Source organism: Ammospiza nelsoni, chromosome 17 (assembly GCF_027579445.1).
Source record: "Ammospiza nelsoni isolate bAmmNel1 chromosome 17, bAmmNel1.pri, whole genome shotgun sequence".
NCBI classification, from domain to species: Eukaryota; Metazoa; Chordata; class Aves; order Passeriformes; family Passerellidae; genus Ammospiza; species Ammospiza nelsoni.
The window spans coordinates 9,083,110-9,098,027 of record NC_080649.1 but is presented as its reverse complement, the minus strand read 5'-3'; the positions used below and the strand labels follow the sequence as shown (position 1 = coordinate 9,098,027).

Here is a 14,918-nt window from a genome sequence, read left to right as displayed (position 1 = left end):
CACAGATAGGCCATGAGCAGCGTGAATTTCTAATTAAGAGAGAATTGCTATGGTAACCAGAGGTGGTCACAGATAATTGGGTGTGAAACCCCATGAGGCCTCATGACAGAGGTGTCTGCATATATTATCCAGCACACTTTCTGTTTCTTAAATAGAACTACATTGTCAGGTCAAACAATATGTTTTGTATTTTAGATGCCTTCTTTTTGAGCAACCAAAGTGCAGCTCATAAGGGGTCTCAGGTCTTCAAATGCTATCAGAACAGTCCCTATGCAAAGAGAAACTGGAGTGAGGATTCTTAGCCTTAAATTACTCTCAGTGGGGAGTTAAGAAGGTGTTTGACTCTGTTTGCTATGGGACAGAGAAGGGACATGGCTGCCTGTGTTGGCAGAGCAGGACAATCAGGGACAAAGGAACACTGCTCTTCACAGTGGGACTGTGCACACTGTCCAGCCCCATGATTGTCTTGATACTGCATTGTATTAGTTAAAACAATTATTATTTAAAGTTGATATTTTGTTATCATAATTCATGGGAAAGCAAAGGGATAATCACAGAAACTGAATTATTCTGTGCAACCCAGACCAGTCTGATCAGACCAGAGGGGATGCTTAAAACTCACATTGCATCAGCACAGTAACACCTTTATCAGCAACCAATTGTGATTAAACAAATTTACTTAAATTTACCGACTTAAGCACTTTCTTTCAGATAGTTTTGTGTTATCTTAGCTAATTAGATATCCATTATCTATGTAATAAATTGTATATTATCTGTCTAATTAGCCTTGATGAATATTAAAGGAAAATCTCATTATTTCAAATTGTTGTTCTGGCACAAGAATTCTAAGATTTGTATTTAAATCTGTTCTTGAACATGTGGATATGAATGAAAGGTCAGCTCTTTGCTTTGCAAATCCCCATTTCTCTGTACCAGCTCTACTTAAAGGGCACAGAGCTACTTCAGTGCATCCAGTGTCCCTCTGGTCTGGAGGAACTGTGTGAATTCTCAGGACAGGATGAATTCGGAAATGGGTAGGATAAATAGATCAACTCCTGCAGATTTCCAGTACTGCTGCAACTCAGAGAAGTTTTGAAACTCGCTTCTTCTGAGACCTTGAGCATCTTTTAATTTCCCATATATTGATGGTGGTTCCCAAGGTGCATTGGTGCATACAGTTTCTCTATAACCAAGGACTCAATTAACAAGCCTTAACACATTTTCATGTCCCTGTTATCAGCAAAAACAAGATCATACCTGTTCTGCATCTTTAAATGAGGCAGTGGGTTATTAGTCTCTCTGCATATCTGAAAAGGCTGCTCAGCCTCTCTGAAGGTGCAATGTGTAAACACAGTAGGGCATTAAAGCCATCAGGAATTATCTGACAGAAAAATTGTCAAAGGTAGTCAGAGCTCTTAGTCTGCACTGATAGTGCCAATCTAGCTGTGTTCTGCTGTTTCTGCATGTCCAGATTTCCCATTAATTACACCTCAGCAGGAGTTCTGCATACAGCAGTGTGGTCAAAGACATTTTCAGTCCCTAAGGAGAAGCAGACTATCACAGTGTACCCTCTGTCACACAGGGAGGAGAGCCCTGCCCATGCTGATTAAGTACAGCAGTTGACAGCAGATGTTATTTGTTAATTACTGACACATCCAAAGGGTCCTATGGCTTGACAGCCTTGGTAACAGATCCATTACCCACTTTGTTTTATCTCATTATGAAACATATGGTGGCAGTTTGATGTAGTACAATTTTAAACATTTTTTTAATGTATTCCTACCTTGAATTCCTCACTCACTTTTTTAATTTCTTTTTGATGGGTCAGAACATGTGCTTTCTTTTATTTTCCTTTTTTCTAGTATCCAATTACCTTGTGTTTTCAACTGCTCAGAGGTACTGATGTATCTCATCTGCCAATTAATTTTTTTTTCACCTTTGAAAAATATCAACCAAATGGTTTCCAAAAATGACAATTATATCTAATGCATTGTTTGAAATTAAAGTACCACTGCAGAAATGGCTCTCATGTTTTTAACTGCTTGAAGCCATACATGTATCACTTTGGGTGCACAAAGAACTGTGTGTTCCATCACTGCATTAGACAAAAGCCCACTGAGAATTTGAGCTGCTTCAAGATAAAACTGAGTGGAGTAGCTAAATTGTATGCTACAGAGTATTAGTGTGTATCTAAAGCTCAGATCTGAAAAGCAGATCCATCAAACTGCTCAGCAGCTCAAATATAAAGGACATTAGTTTTTTATTTAGTCTTACAGTTAAGAAATACACTTGCTTGTGTACTCCAGTGGGAACAAGGTCTGTCTCCAATGACAGACATCTGAGGTGTTACCTGCTTTGATTTGTAGCTAGAATGTTACTTAACTATATAAATTGTATTTGATTTTCTACTTCTCTATAACCTATCTTCTCTCTTTGGAAAGCACCTGAACATGTTCCTAGGAACAGCAAGGTCAGCAGGACCAGGGCAGTTACTGTCCCCCTGTCCCAGCACTGCTGAGGCCACACCTCAAGTCTGTGTCCAGTTCTGGGCCCCTCATGACAAGAACTGGGCATGGAGGTGCTGGGTCATGTCCAGGGAAAGAAATAGAGCTGGGGAGGAGCTGGAGCACCAGGGGCAGCTGAGGGAGCTGGGGGAGCTCAGGCTGCAGAAAAGGAGGCTCAGGAGGGACCTTCTCACTCTCCCCAGCTGCCTGGGAGGAAGGTGCAGCCGGGGGGGATTGGCCTCCCCAGGAACAGAAGGAGGGGAAATGGCCTCAAGTTGTCTCAAGGAAGATTTAGATTGGATATCAGGAATAATTGCCTCACCAAAAGGGTTGTCAAGTCCTGGCACAGTGCCCAGGGAACCGGCAGACTCACATCCCTGGAGGGATTTCAAAGTTGTGTGCAGGTGGTGCCTTGAGAAGGCTGCTCTAGAACAGAGGCTGGGCAGAGCTAAAGAATAAAGTAGGGATTAGTTAGGAGGCCTCAATGATACACCTTGGGCAGCACAAGAGCCCAGCCAGGGCTGCACCCAAGGTAAACCCAGAATGGTCACAAAATGGATGGCCAGTCACAGGGTCTCTCACTTTTGTAAGTTCTGGTCCATTTGCATATTGGAGTTAATTGTCCAATTCCAGCTTTAGCCCATGGAGTCCCATCCTTGTTTTTCTCTCTTCAGTCCATGTTGTTTATGCTCTTGGGGGCCTGAGATCTGGATTGGCTGTCCTTGGTCCCAAGCTAGAGAAGGAATTGTTTTGTCTCCCTGCTCTGTGAAGAGAGCTCACCAACATTTAATATGAAGTTCAGAACTACACACTAAAGCAGCACTAAAGAATCTGGAAAATATAAAAGCTAAAACTTAAGGCATCACATATGGCACTTAGGGACATGGGTTAATGAAGGACTTGGCAGTGCTGGGGGAACAGTTGGATTTGATGATCTTAGAGGTGTTTTTCAACCTGAATGATTCAATGATTCTATATAAAATTGGGAATGTTAATAAACATAATTTAATTTCCAACTAGAAACTGAAATACAGAAACTGTCAGTGTAATTGGCACATGTTGAAGCATCTTCCTTCATGGATGATTTAGCACTTGAAAAATAGGGAATAAAATTAAGAAAAAGCAAAATACTTATAAAAATTAGGCATTTAAAAGTAGTATTAACCTGATTAAATATTTTCTTGCTATATTCACTTAACCTGTAAATATTTTTCAGAGATTGTGAAGCTATGTAATAGCAATATGAAATCTATCTTATAATACAATAATTCCCAAAAAAAGGCATTGTTTCTGACAGCTCTGGTAGATATTAGTTGGAATTATTAAAAACAGGGTTTTTTCATGCAAAGTTCCACAGAATCACAGAATATTCAGAGTTGGAGGGAACCCACAGGGATCATGGAGTATGAAGTGAATGGCCCACACAGGGATCAAGGCCACAAAAAGTGTAGAACTCACTCTGAGTAAAACAAACCCTTGATGTACCTCAGCTGACTCTGAACAACACACAGCACCAGGAATAAAATTAATCATGAAAATATTCTTAATAGGAAAATTGACTAGTTAAAATCAGAGCTGAGCCCTATGCAAGGGAATTTGTCAGACACGAATTCTAGAAAACTGGGGAAGGGCAGATCTTAGTGATGCAACGGAGAATCCAAAAATATCACTAACTCAACACAAGCAGGTGTAAAAAGTGAATCTCCAAGCACACAAAAAGCTTCCCACAGAAAGACCAAGCCTGAGGTCCCACAGCTCAGTATTTTTAACAAGTGCAAGTGCAGAGGCTCACCCAGAGCACAACAGTTTGCTCAGCACCCAGCTCTGAAGGCAGGACATCTGTTAATGAGGGGCCCACGTGACTGAACCAATTACAAGCTGCATATGAGTAAGGCTAGAAGGTGACATTAAAAATAAAGACATTTAGCAATGACAGTGTAGGCATAAGGTAAATGCACTTGCTGAGCATCTTTAAAATACTGGGAAATAAGAAATATTGGAAATGACATGGATATTGTTGAATTGGAAATAAAGAAAAGTAAGTTATCACCATGGTTCTTAAACATCTCCCATAATAAAAGCCTGCTGTCCCAGTGCAGGTCAAAAAATGGCAAGAATAATTCAGAAAATAGGCATCACACACACACAGACACAATCTGCATGATGATTTTCTAGAACAAAATCAAGCACGACTTGCAATATATCAAAATGTCAGCTATCTATTTTAATTTTGGGAATACAGTAAGTTCACTACAATACTTAAAAGGTCATTCAGAAAGACTGAAGTGCAGTAGCAAAAATCTTACTCTAAACATTATCTTAAAAATATCTTTGCTCTTTCTTCTGACAGATTGTTTGTATGAAGAATTTTCCTTATAGCCTTAAAATTTTTAGGGAAATTAAAAAATATATAAATAAAAGCAGAAAACCCTCCAGAGGTCCTTTCCTGAAAAGAAAAACTTTAAACTCTCTAGGCCCATGCAGAAATGCCAAGCTGTTACAATTTTCCAAACACAGCCTGGAGCTTTGCCTGGATGCACAGAAAGATCAGTAGTCCCTTCCAGTGACCTTGTTCTTCCCAGGATTTTAGAGATGGCAACTAAGCAGCAGCATCCCAGCACCTGGACAAGGCAGTGGAACCCAGCACATAAAGGGTTACAGCCTCAACCCTGTGCTCTCCAGCCCTCTCCAGCCCAGGCCTGGGAATCTGCTTGTGTCTCCCCTAAAGATCAGATTTTACCCTTCCCAGGCAGTTCCAAGGCTCAGACTGGGCAGGAAATGAAGCTCCAGGGGCCAAGGAGCTGCCCCTGGGACCAGACACGTCTGCAGGGCTGAAACTCCACCCCTGGGGTCTCTCCAGCCCATACAGTCCCATCAACAGCCTGCGGCTATTTGTGCTCTAGTACCTCAAGCAGACAGAAAAGGAAAAAAAAAAACCAAAAAACCCTTGCCTGAAACTATTAATTTAAAGTTGATAGCATAACTTTGCTTTATGATCCTAAGTAACAGATATGAAAAGCAAAAACAAAATCCTAAGGACTGCCAAGACTAATTAAAAGTTCTGTCATCTAACTTCCATAGTGACACCTAACCTGTACAGATTTTAAAAGATGGAGATAAACATCACTGTGAATTTTACAATAAGTGTCTGTCTTTTTTTAACATGAACACTTCAGCTAATTAGATCACTCCAGAATGGCACTGGCTTGAAGAATTGTAATTTAATTAAGCAGCAGGTTATTCTGTGAGGATGAGGAATCTAGCAACACTTTATTTTTGTTAACCTACAGCTTTGTCTGCTGGAAATTGATTGAATGCATTTAATGCTTCCTTTCTAAAGGAAGCATTATATGCATTTAATCTTCTTTTTTCACATGATATGGAAGCATCCAGTTATGAAGTGGATATGAAAGTGCCAGTTACGACACAGTGATGAACTGGATGTGAATTGCCAGCTGTATCATGGTGCAATAAAAGGAAATCAAACATTCAGATGTGGACTCTGAATGTAAAAATGCCAAACCTCACAATTGTGGTGGCATTGTTTGCCTTCCTGTTTGAGTGATTTATCTAACTTGATTATAAACTGAAATGTTTGAGATGATTTTCAATAAATACTACTTCTCATGTGAAGAAATAAGATTTGAACAAAGTCTGTTATGAGCATACATCATTCTAGAAATACACTGAAAAAATGAACATAAATCAAAGATGAAATTACAAAACAACTGAATAGGACAAATAGGATGTAGAAACACTCTGCTTCAAAGAAAAGATGTTATTTTTTTATTTTCTTCCTGGTAAAGTAGCATATTTTTACCTGGTTACAATAAAATTACCACAGGATATTAAAAAAAAAAACAAGAAAGTATTTAGAAAATTTTATATATATACACATTTGCTTAAAAATTCTATATGTAAACATTAGCATAGCAAGTTAAAATAATATTACAGCTTATTAATACATATGTGAATATTGTACATATATATGCTTAATTAATAATATATTTTCTACAGTTTAATAGCAACAACAAAAAAAATACCTCCCCTAGGTCAAGAAGGAATTTCAGCTTCTTCAGTTGCCAACAGGTTTGGTCCCAACTCCAAGACACTGAATTCTTCATCTCAGTGTTAACTAAGAAGGTAAAGCACAGCCTTTCAGAACTGTATTTTCAACCACACTTACATTTTTATAGTGTTTAGTGTCTTAAATGATTAACACTCAAAAAATCCACTTCCCACAGTTTAACTACTGTCATGGCATGGAGATGGTTTCTGAAATCTTGTTAAAAGAACTCATTCCCCTACAGGGAAGTGCAATAAATTCTGTTTTGATGTGATAAAAAACAGGTTTGTTTTTTTTAAGTCTGGTTATTTGCAGCAATTTGTAAATTTGGAAAAGTCACTCCTTTCTAAACATTTCAGTGCTGTTGTATAGAATAAATTCATGCCATTATGAATGAAAAACTAAGCCATCAATATTGATTAAACTATGCCCTCATAATTTTTGTAGAAGGAATTCATAAATAATCTAAGTTCTCTATAACTGGATCATAAAAATACAGTTAGTGTAGAGTGAGAAATAAATTGAAATGTACAATGTCACAGCACTGTAGAACAAGTGGTTTATCTTGCATTCAAAATGTGAAACACAAGCAGGTTAATCAATAGTTTAAAATATATTTTGTATTTCATATAGATATTTTCCTATATTAAAGTGTTTCTTTGAATAAAGAATGCTGTGAAACTACCAAACTTCCAAAATAATAATCAAGTCAATATTCTATGTGATGCAGGGTGCTGACTGAAATACCCTAACCTATAGAAAATGAAGGAGGGAAATCCTTTACTTTCTAGAATTGCTTAATCACTTTTCCAGAAGTGACTCAAGATCCAGTTCAGAAGCATTACATTACTGTTGTTTCCAAGGAGAAAAATGTGTTTGTGTGTGGAACAGGTTTATTTTCATATACCCTAGAGTTCCAACTGGAGGAGCCTAAGGTTGCTTCCAAGATTTGCAAGGGTGTATAGCAGCAGGATTTGGTTAAAAAGTGGGATTTTTTCCTTTTAACCAGCTGTTCCACAGGTTTCTCACTGTCACTTCAAGCAGGTAACTGTATTTCTATCCACAGGTACATATTATCTGTTCCCACAATTCCAAGACATTGGATGAAAAATGTTTTGAGGTGGGGGGTTTGAACCTTTGAAATGGCACAAAACTTCTAGCAGATCTGAGATCCCTGCATTCTGTGAAGGAAAAATAATGACATCAATATCAGAAAGCACCAATTACTGATTCTGGTAATAAAATACCAGGTTCCTAATCATTAATATGTCCTGGCAGAAGCATCATTAGTTCACTGGGGATTCACCAAGTCTCATTTATTATTAGCTTGCTGCTCTGAGTCAGTCAACCCCATTGTTAGAGGGTTTGTATTAATTAATTTGACAGCTACCATGTAGATATTATTCTGTACAATAAAACATGACTGCTACAAAGAAACACCCCACCTTAGCAATAGGTCACAATTTTGAGCCAGTAATCTTTAATACCATTCTGTTCTTTCTCTAAATGCTTGTATTAATTCAATCACAATGGTTTATGACTTGCAGTAGATTCCGTAAGGTAGCATAATTTGATTACAACTATCACATCAACAATATATTCCATTTAAAAGACTGGCTTTGAAATTATTATCTTCCTAAGAATATGTGACTTAATGGACATATCAATTTAAGCCTTTATAGCTACGTCAATATCCTGCCTCATATGAACCTTGCAGATTTATTACTATTATTATTATTATTGAGAACTTTGATTTAATTTGCAAAAGCCAAGTCGACACATTGCATTCTCTATAATGAATGAGAGAATCTCTAAATAAATGAGATTCTGAAAAACCACAGTCAGTCTGTGAATACTGATGGAGACATCTGCAAAAGCTGGAAGAGCTCTGCCTGCTCTGTGTTTCTCAGGGAAGGGTTCATGGTGGAGGTGACTGGACAGCAGCACTGCAGTAGAAATTGTGCCATTTTTTACAGTTTATTTTGAACAGTCACTAAAGGCTGCAGAGGAGAAGCCCTGATCTAAAGACAAAGCAGGAATGAAATGCTAACAAGACCACAAATTGCTCCAGGCTGGCTCTACCAGCCAGGAACAGCTCCAGGCCCAGCCTGTCCTGAGTCCTCATCCTGGGATTACAGCACTGGCCACTGGTGCCAGCAGGAAGGGTCAGTAATGAATTAATTAATAATTCATTAGTAATGAACCCAGCAGCTCATTGTGAGCTGCCCACTGAGCACAGACAGGGGCTGAAGAGCTGTGAGTCAGCCAAAGGAAGTTTAGAACTGTACAAAAATTGTAACTGGATGGAATTGGGTGAACAGGATAAGCTGATAAAATCACTCCACTGGCAGAATCATTGTTACAGGGATTTCAGATGAATAATGTACTTACTTGGGGTTCCTAATACCAACTGGTCAACTTTCTTCAAGAGGCTTTGCTGGTTCTGGTGAAGGAACAGAAGTGGGATTTCTAACAGATATACAGGACTCTCAGACAGAGCCTTTCAGAATGCCTTGAGGTGGTAAAAAATTGGGCATTCCTGTCAGCAGGCACTTACTGACACTCATGCAGGTACCTCTGTAGTCTTCTACATAACCAGGGATATAAAGTGGGAATGCCACCTTGTGAAGAAAGGCTTTCATTTGATTATTTGCTGGAATTTTAGCAGAGCTTTCGAAAGGATTAATAATGCACCCATGATGGTATCTTGTATCACCAAGTGAACATTGTTTGCAGACTGTCATCTTAGCAGCTGATACACAATTCAGCTAAAGTTAACAAAGAGCAATTTGTACATGGTAAACAAGTTTAGTATCTTTATGTGATCTACATACATACTCTAAAAATTACAAGAAGAAAGATAATCAGGAATGAAATAATTTTAAGAGCCAAATGCAGATACAAAAAAGTCCTTTTAAACAACTAAAAAGAAACTCAGTCTGCAGTAAATGAAATTCCTTACCATTTGCAGTTTGCTGAATAAGTACTTGAATCTGTGAATTATTTCTTGAAAATGAATACAGCTTCATGTAACAGATACACCACAAAGGTTTCCACACAGTGTTCTTTCAAATTTACTTGCAATTCAGTGTTAGTATATGTGCCATATTTCTACTAACCAAGTCTCCACTTTCTGAAAAATGAGTTAAAATTGTTTCAAAGTGGGACCATCATTACAGCTACTTCTCTTTCCAACAAAGACAAGTTAAATCATCAGCAGTGCATCAGGCTGAAGAGTTTGGAGAAGATACTTAACTGCCAATCTACTCACTTTCCTTTCTTCCTAAGTGAGTGTCCCACTGTAACTAACACAAAATACCAACAGTAATTAATTTGTCAATGAACACACAGCAGGAAGCTCCCAGGCTGGCCTTTGGGCTTTTCTCTTTGTCTGTGTGGTACCTGACATCTCTTACTGACTGGGAAATATTGGTTCATTTCTGTGATGTGGTTTTACTTAGTGGTATTTCACCTACTGAAATTTCTGACCTGGAGAGTGAATCCCACTCCTCTCTGCCACATTTTGCTGTTGAGTGCAGTCTGGAAGTTCCACATTTCAGTGCTGGGAACCCTGCTCGGGCAGCGCTGGTGCCACTCCCTGTGGGTAACAAAGCCTTTCTCACCTGAGAGGAGCCACTGGAAACAACTGAGCACTGACCTGCCCAAACAGCACTCACTGCTCACAGCACTGCAGAACACAAATTCCAGTTTGCTGGAACTTTATAAAGCACCGAGGTACAAAATCTGTTATTAATCATCAGCTTGGTTTTTTCCTGGAGAATAATATGTGAAAATTTAATATAATGAATGGATAGTAAAATGACAAGATACATCAATTTAAGTAACGTTATCCAAAAAAACTTCTGAGAGGAATGATGTTCTTACATAAAGGAAAACTAGAACACAATTAATAGAAAATGTGAACATACACTGCTTAAACTTAATGAAGATAAGAAGATAGCTAAAACATAATTAACTGCCTATGGCAGTGCAGCTAATGGATGCTGAACTGGATTCCAGTTAATCCATTTCAGGACTTCCATCACTTGTAACAATGCTTGTCAATTTTTTAGTTACTCTTACAGTAGTAGCATTACAAATTACTTTTCAGAAAGAGGTGATGGGTAACAGGCACTTTCATTACAGGCAATTTTTAAGTATCACCATGTGAAGGGTATTACAAAATCAGATTAAGAATTCCACCCCGCCCTGTTAATGACGGAGTGTTCTGTATCAGAAACCACAAATTAATAACAAAATATAATCCAAGACTTAAAAGCACTGTTTTGTACCACATTACTTTTGTGTATCCTTGTGGTGGTTTGTAGAAATGAATAATATGGCACCTGCCTTACAGCAAGACTGAAATTTCACTAAAAATAATTACATTCTCTGATTTTAAAGGATTACTTCCCTCAGATGAATGCTATTGAGACTATCTATCTAGAAATGTACAAAAGCTATTTTTCCACCTGTAATGTTTTTCTCATCATCTACATGGTGAAGTTTTTTTAAAAACCTTTGTGTGTCAGAGGTTGACAATAAAAAAAACCAAAACAACCCAGTCTTTCTATTTACAAAAGGTAATAAATTAGTGAGGTTCTTTTAAGTACATCCTTCTGACATATTAAGTAGAGATAATCATAAAGGTTCTTCTAAGGAGAAAAAAAATAGTCTTGACATGAAGCCCACATCTCTCTGGAACAGAAAACTGTACATGGAAAAGGGACAACATAATACAAACAAGGAATTCATTGTGACAGAAGGAACAAAGGAGAATTTGTGCAGTGCAGCTTTACAAAACAAAGGAAACGCCGAGCAGTTTGCTGAGCTCTGGTGAAGAGCCCTCGTATTCTTTGAGAAAGTGATTGCTGCCTTCCAAAGTAGTTAATCAGGATATGACCCTTGGTAATGAATGTCTCTTTTCAGGATTTAAGTTGATGCAGCTGTAGTCTCTTCAGGAGCTTAAATTATAAATATAGGCTAGGAAGGGATGACAGAACCACTGCCAGTACGTGCTGCCCACGGTGCCAAGGGCAGCAGGGTCAGAGGTCCCCGCTCTGAGGCTCCAGGCTCCGGGACTCCCGGGGGTGGCCGCGGGACAGTCTGGGGAAGCGCGTGCTCACTCTGGAGCGATTGCTTTTGCTCACTGCTTCTCCAGAGGCTGGGATATCACTAGGGAGACAAAAAACAAACACAGAACAGCTCATTTATGTTCCATGGAAATTGTTGTGTAGTTACTTTCAACATGAAAAAAGCAGATGTGTTATGAGAGCCTGGCACATGACTGCAAAGTACAGCACACATCTTCAACACCACAGAATTGCATTCTTTCTACTGGTGTCTCAAGTGTGAATTACAGAATGGGCTCTTTCAGAAATGAGAACTAGTAGAACTTTCAATACTTTATGGAAGATTGCAAGTTACAGGATAAAAGCGGATCTCTATGAGTTGCAGATCAGAAATGGTGGGAAAAGCATTTTGAAGTGATAAAAGTACAAGCAAAATAGACGAGCTTGGATGATGCTCAATTAACGATCCTCTAATCATGGATGGATGTATCATTACACGATGAAGTACATTGGTAATACATCCCTGAATTCTTCAGTCTCTCCTGACCCACAACAGACTACAGTCTTACATGAATGAGCCTTTTGCAAAAGACTCTGAGAAGAAGTACATTAAGTTCAAAAACAAGCAGTAACAGAAAATTCCAGCTTACCTAGGTGACATTCAGGCTATAGACTCCTCGGAAAACTACAGTATAAAGGGATAGCATTGTACTTTTGCCATTCTTTTACACGACTCCACATGGTTTTTAATTAAACTACTTACACACAGACCAATAAATAAAACTAAGTTTTGGATTTAGCAACTCAGCTAAGCAATAAAATTACACAGCATACAAAGTCAAGCTTATTTTCCTAAGTGAAAAACCCCAACTTTATAATATCTATCTTCAGACTGTCATAACAAGTCCAGAAAGGAGAAATTGCTCATCTGCACTTCCAGTCATATTAAACAAACACAGACATATTTTAAAACAATCCCCAAAGTTCTCTGTGCAGTTTCTTTTCCTGCAGAGTGACGTTTCTCACAGACAGGCCAGTCCCTCCTGCCAGAGCCACAGGCACACTCACGCCCCACTGAGGCATTTGGAGCACACACATGGGAGAGATGTCAGCAAAGCAAAAGCCTTTACCAAGCCCTGGGATTGACTGGAAAATTCACTCACAGAGCACTTCTGCAAGAAGGGCAGCTATCCTGCCCTGCCTTTGGCTTCAGAACTACAGTGCACACACAGCTGCCCCCACAAAGGGAAGAGAAAAATACAGTATGGAAAAGTTATGTGCAGTTCAAATGCTAAGCAACAGAAAATAAATTTTTGTGGGTTTTTTTAATGGCAGAGTATTTAACTAGTCTAAATTTCTAAGCAGAAAACTCTGAAATAGCTTTAGTTAAAATAATAAAGGATTTTCTTAAAGCAAGATTCACCACATTCCTATTATAGTATTTAGTCTTCCAAGGTAACTTAGAAGTTCGTTGTGTGAAAAAATTCATAAAATACCTGTGACATACCTCCTCCTCTTCTTCAATAACCAGATTAATATGTTAGATCTTTAATTCCTTATTTTCCTTGTCACTAAAATAAAAAATCTAAAAATTAATTTAGCCTATGTTATTAATTCTTGGTAGCCAAGGATAATTGGACTTCCAACTGTGACCCTACAGTTTCTTACTCTGAAACTCAGCAATGCTATCTAAGTTGCTGTAGAGAATTCTGATCATGTGAATCCAATTTCAGCTGTGCTCATTACCATGGATTTCTTTTAGTAACATGAATATTATTACTCATAATTTTTATACTATTTATAAAATTGAGCAATGCAGTGTCGATACTGTAATTCTTGTAAAAGAGAGCATGTGACATTGACTTCAGAGGGTTGTGATTTTGTTTTAACACATGTATTTTTCAGAACATGTAAATGTAAAATAATCTAAATATCAAACATATAACGGAATAAAATGAAATGTTCACCTCACTGGGTTTTGCTCATCTAAAGTAGGTTAATTCCCCAGCACAGTGGCCACTGCTGACGGAGCTTTGGCTGTGTGAGGCACAGGGGATCCCTGGCAGGTACAAGGGGTTTACCTGGCAGCAGAGAGCACGAGTGGAGTGCAATTACTCTAATTTGGTGATTGCTTTATGGAAAGCACATTTTAATGCACAAGCTCCTCCTGCTGGCATGTCCCCAAAACGACATCAGTGCCAGCCCAGTGGAGCAAAGCCACTCAGAGGGAAAAGGGCAAAAGGGGCAGAAGGAGTTCCCCTAAAATGAAGAGAGATGAATTAATTTCAGTCTGGCAGGGCTGAGGTAATCAGGTCATTTAGGGTAATTACATGAACACCAATGTCTGTGAGCAAAGGACAGAAATTGCAAGTAATTCTGCTAATTTAAATGATGCTACTCCACAACATGATATATCTAATAACTAAATTAGAGATTAATTTATCTTAAATGTCTTAGCTAATTTTTATAATGGCAATCTAAGACACATCATTATCTAATGTAGGTTTACAGAAATCAATGTATAGCTGAGGAATTACAGCTTCATGCATCCAGCATGAAAAGAAAACTGGAGCTGAAATTGAATTGATCCACTTCCATGGAAACAGATGTTCTGTGGGGAAAAAGTTTCAAGTATTAAAAGAGCCATAAATTTAAAGAGTCTTTCAGCCCCCTTTTCATCCTCCCTTTTTCCAAACCTGATGGGAGAACCACCCATCTCACTTGCCTGCTTCAGCTCTGGCTTTCTTGCCAAAATGACCAACCCAAAACACAAGGTCAGCAAGTAGGAGGGAAAGAGTCATCTCCCCTCTGTTCTGTCTCCTGAGATTTAATAATTTAGTTCTGGCCTAGAGGTAGAACAATACTTTCACAGTCTCTGGCACTAACCAAGACACTTTCTAAATGCATTGACAGTTCAAGTGGTCAAATATCCCACCAACTCCTGGGCAGAAGCATGAAGACCTTAATGTGATTCTGTCCGTATTTCTGGCAAATGCACATGAAGATGGAATTGAGACAAATCTTTTTGCCACCCACTGTTTGGGATGAGGAAGGATGAATAAGCCATTACCTACCAGGTTTGCAGATCCTCTTGTTTGTCACACTCAGTAAAAATAGTCCCTAGGTTAGTCTGGGGGTGCTGAGTTAGCCTCTAGTTGATTGGTTTACTCACATTAAAATACAACTTCAAAATACCTAAATCTAAACCAGGGAGTAGCTGTGCTGCAGTAACTCTCCCAGCCCTGCTCCCCAAGTCCCTGAGGTAAGTTCACAACT

The 14,918-nt window shown here is 38.6% G+C and overlaps 1 protein-coding gene across 1 annotated transcript in view; it reads right to left on the bottom strand.

The window, feature by feature from the left end:
- Nucleotides 1-9,373: 9,373 nt before the first annotated feature.
- SNX29 (sorting nexin 29) overlaps nt 9,374-14,918 on the bottom strand; it is a 97,722-nt gene continuing 92,177 nt past the window's right edge. Inside the window, exon 21 of the mRNA XM_059484414.1 lies at nt 9,374-11,745. Coding sequence (XP_059340397.1) covers nt 11,616-11,745 — 130 coding nt within the window. The 3' untranslated portion in view covers nt 9,374-11,615. The remainder of the gene's footprint in view (nt 11,746-14,918) is intronic.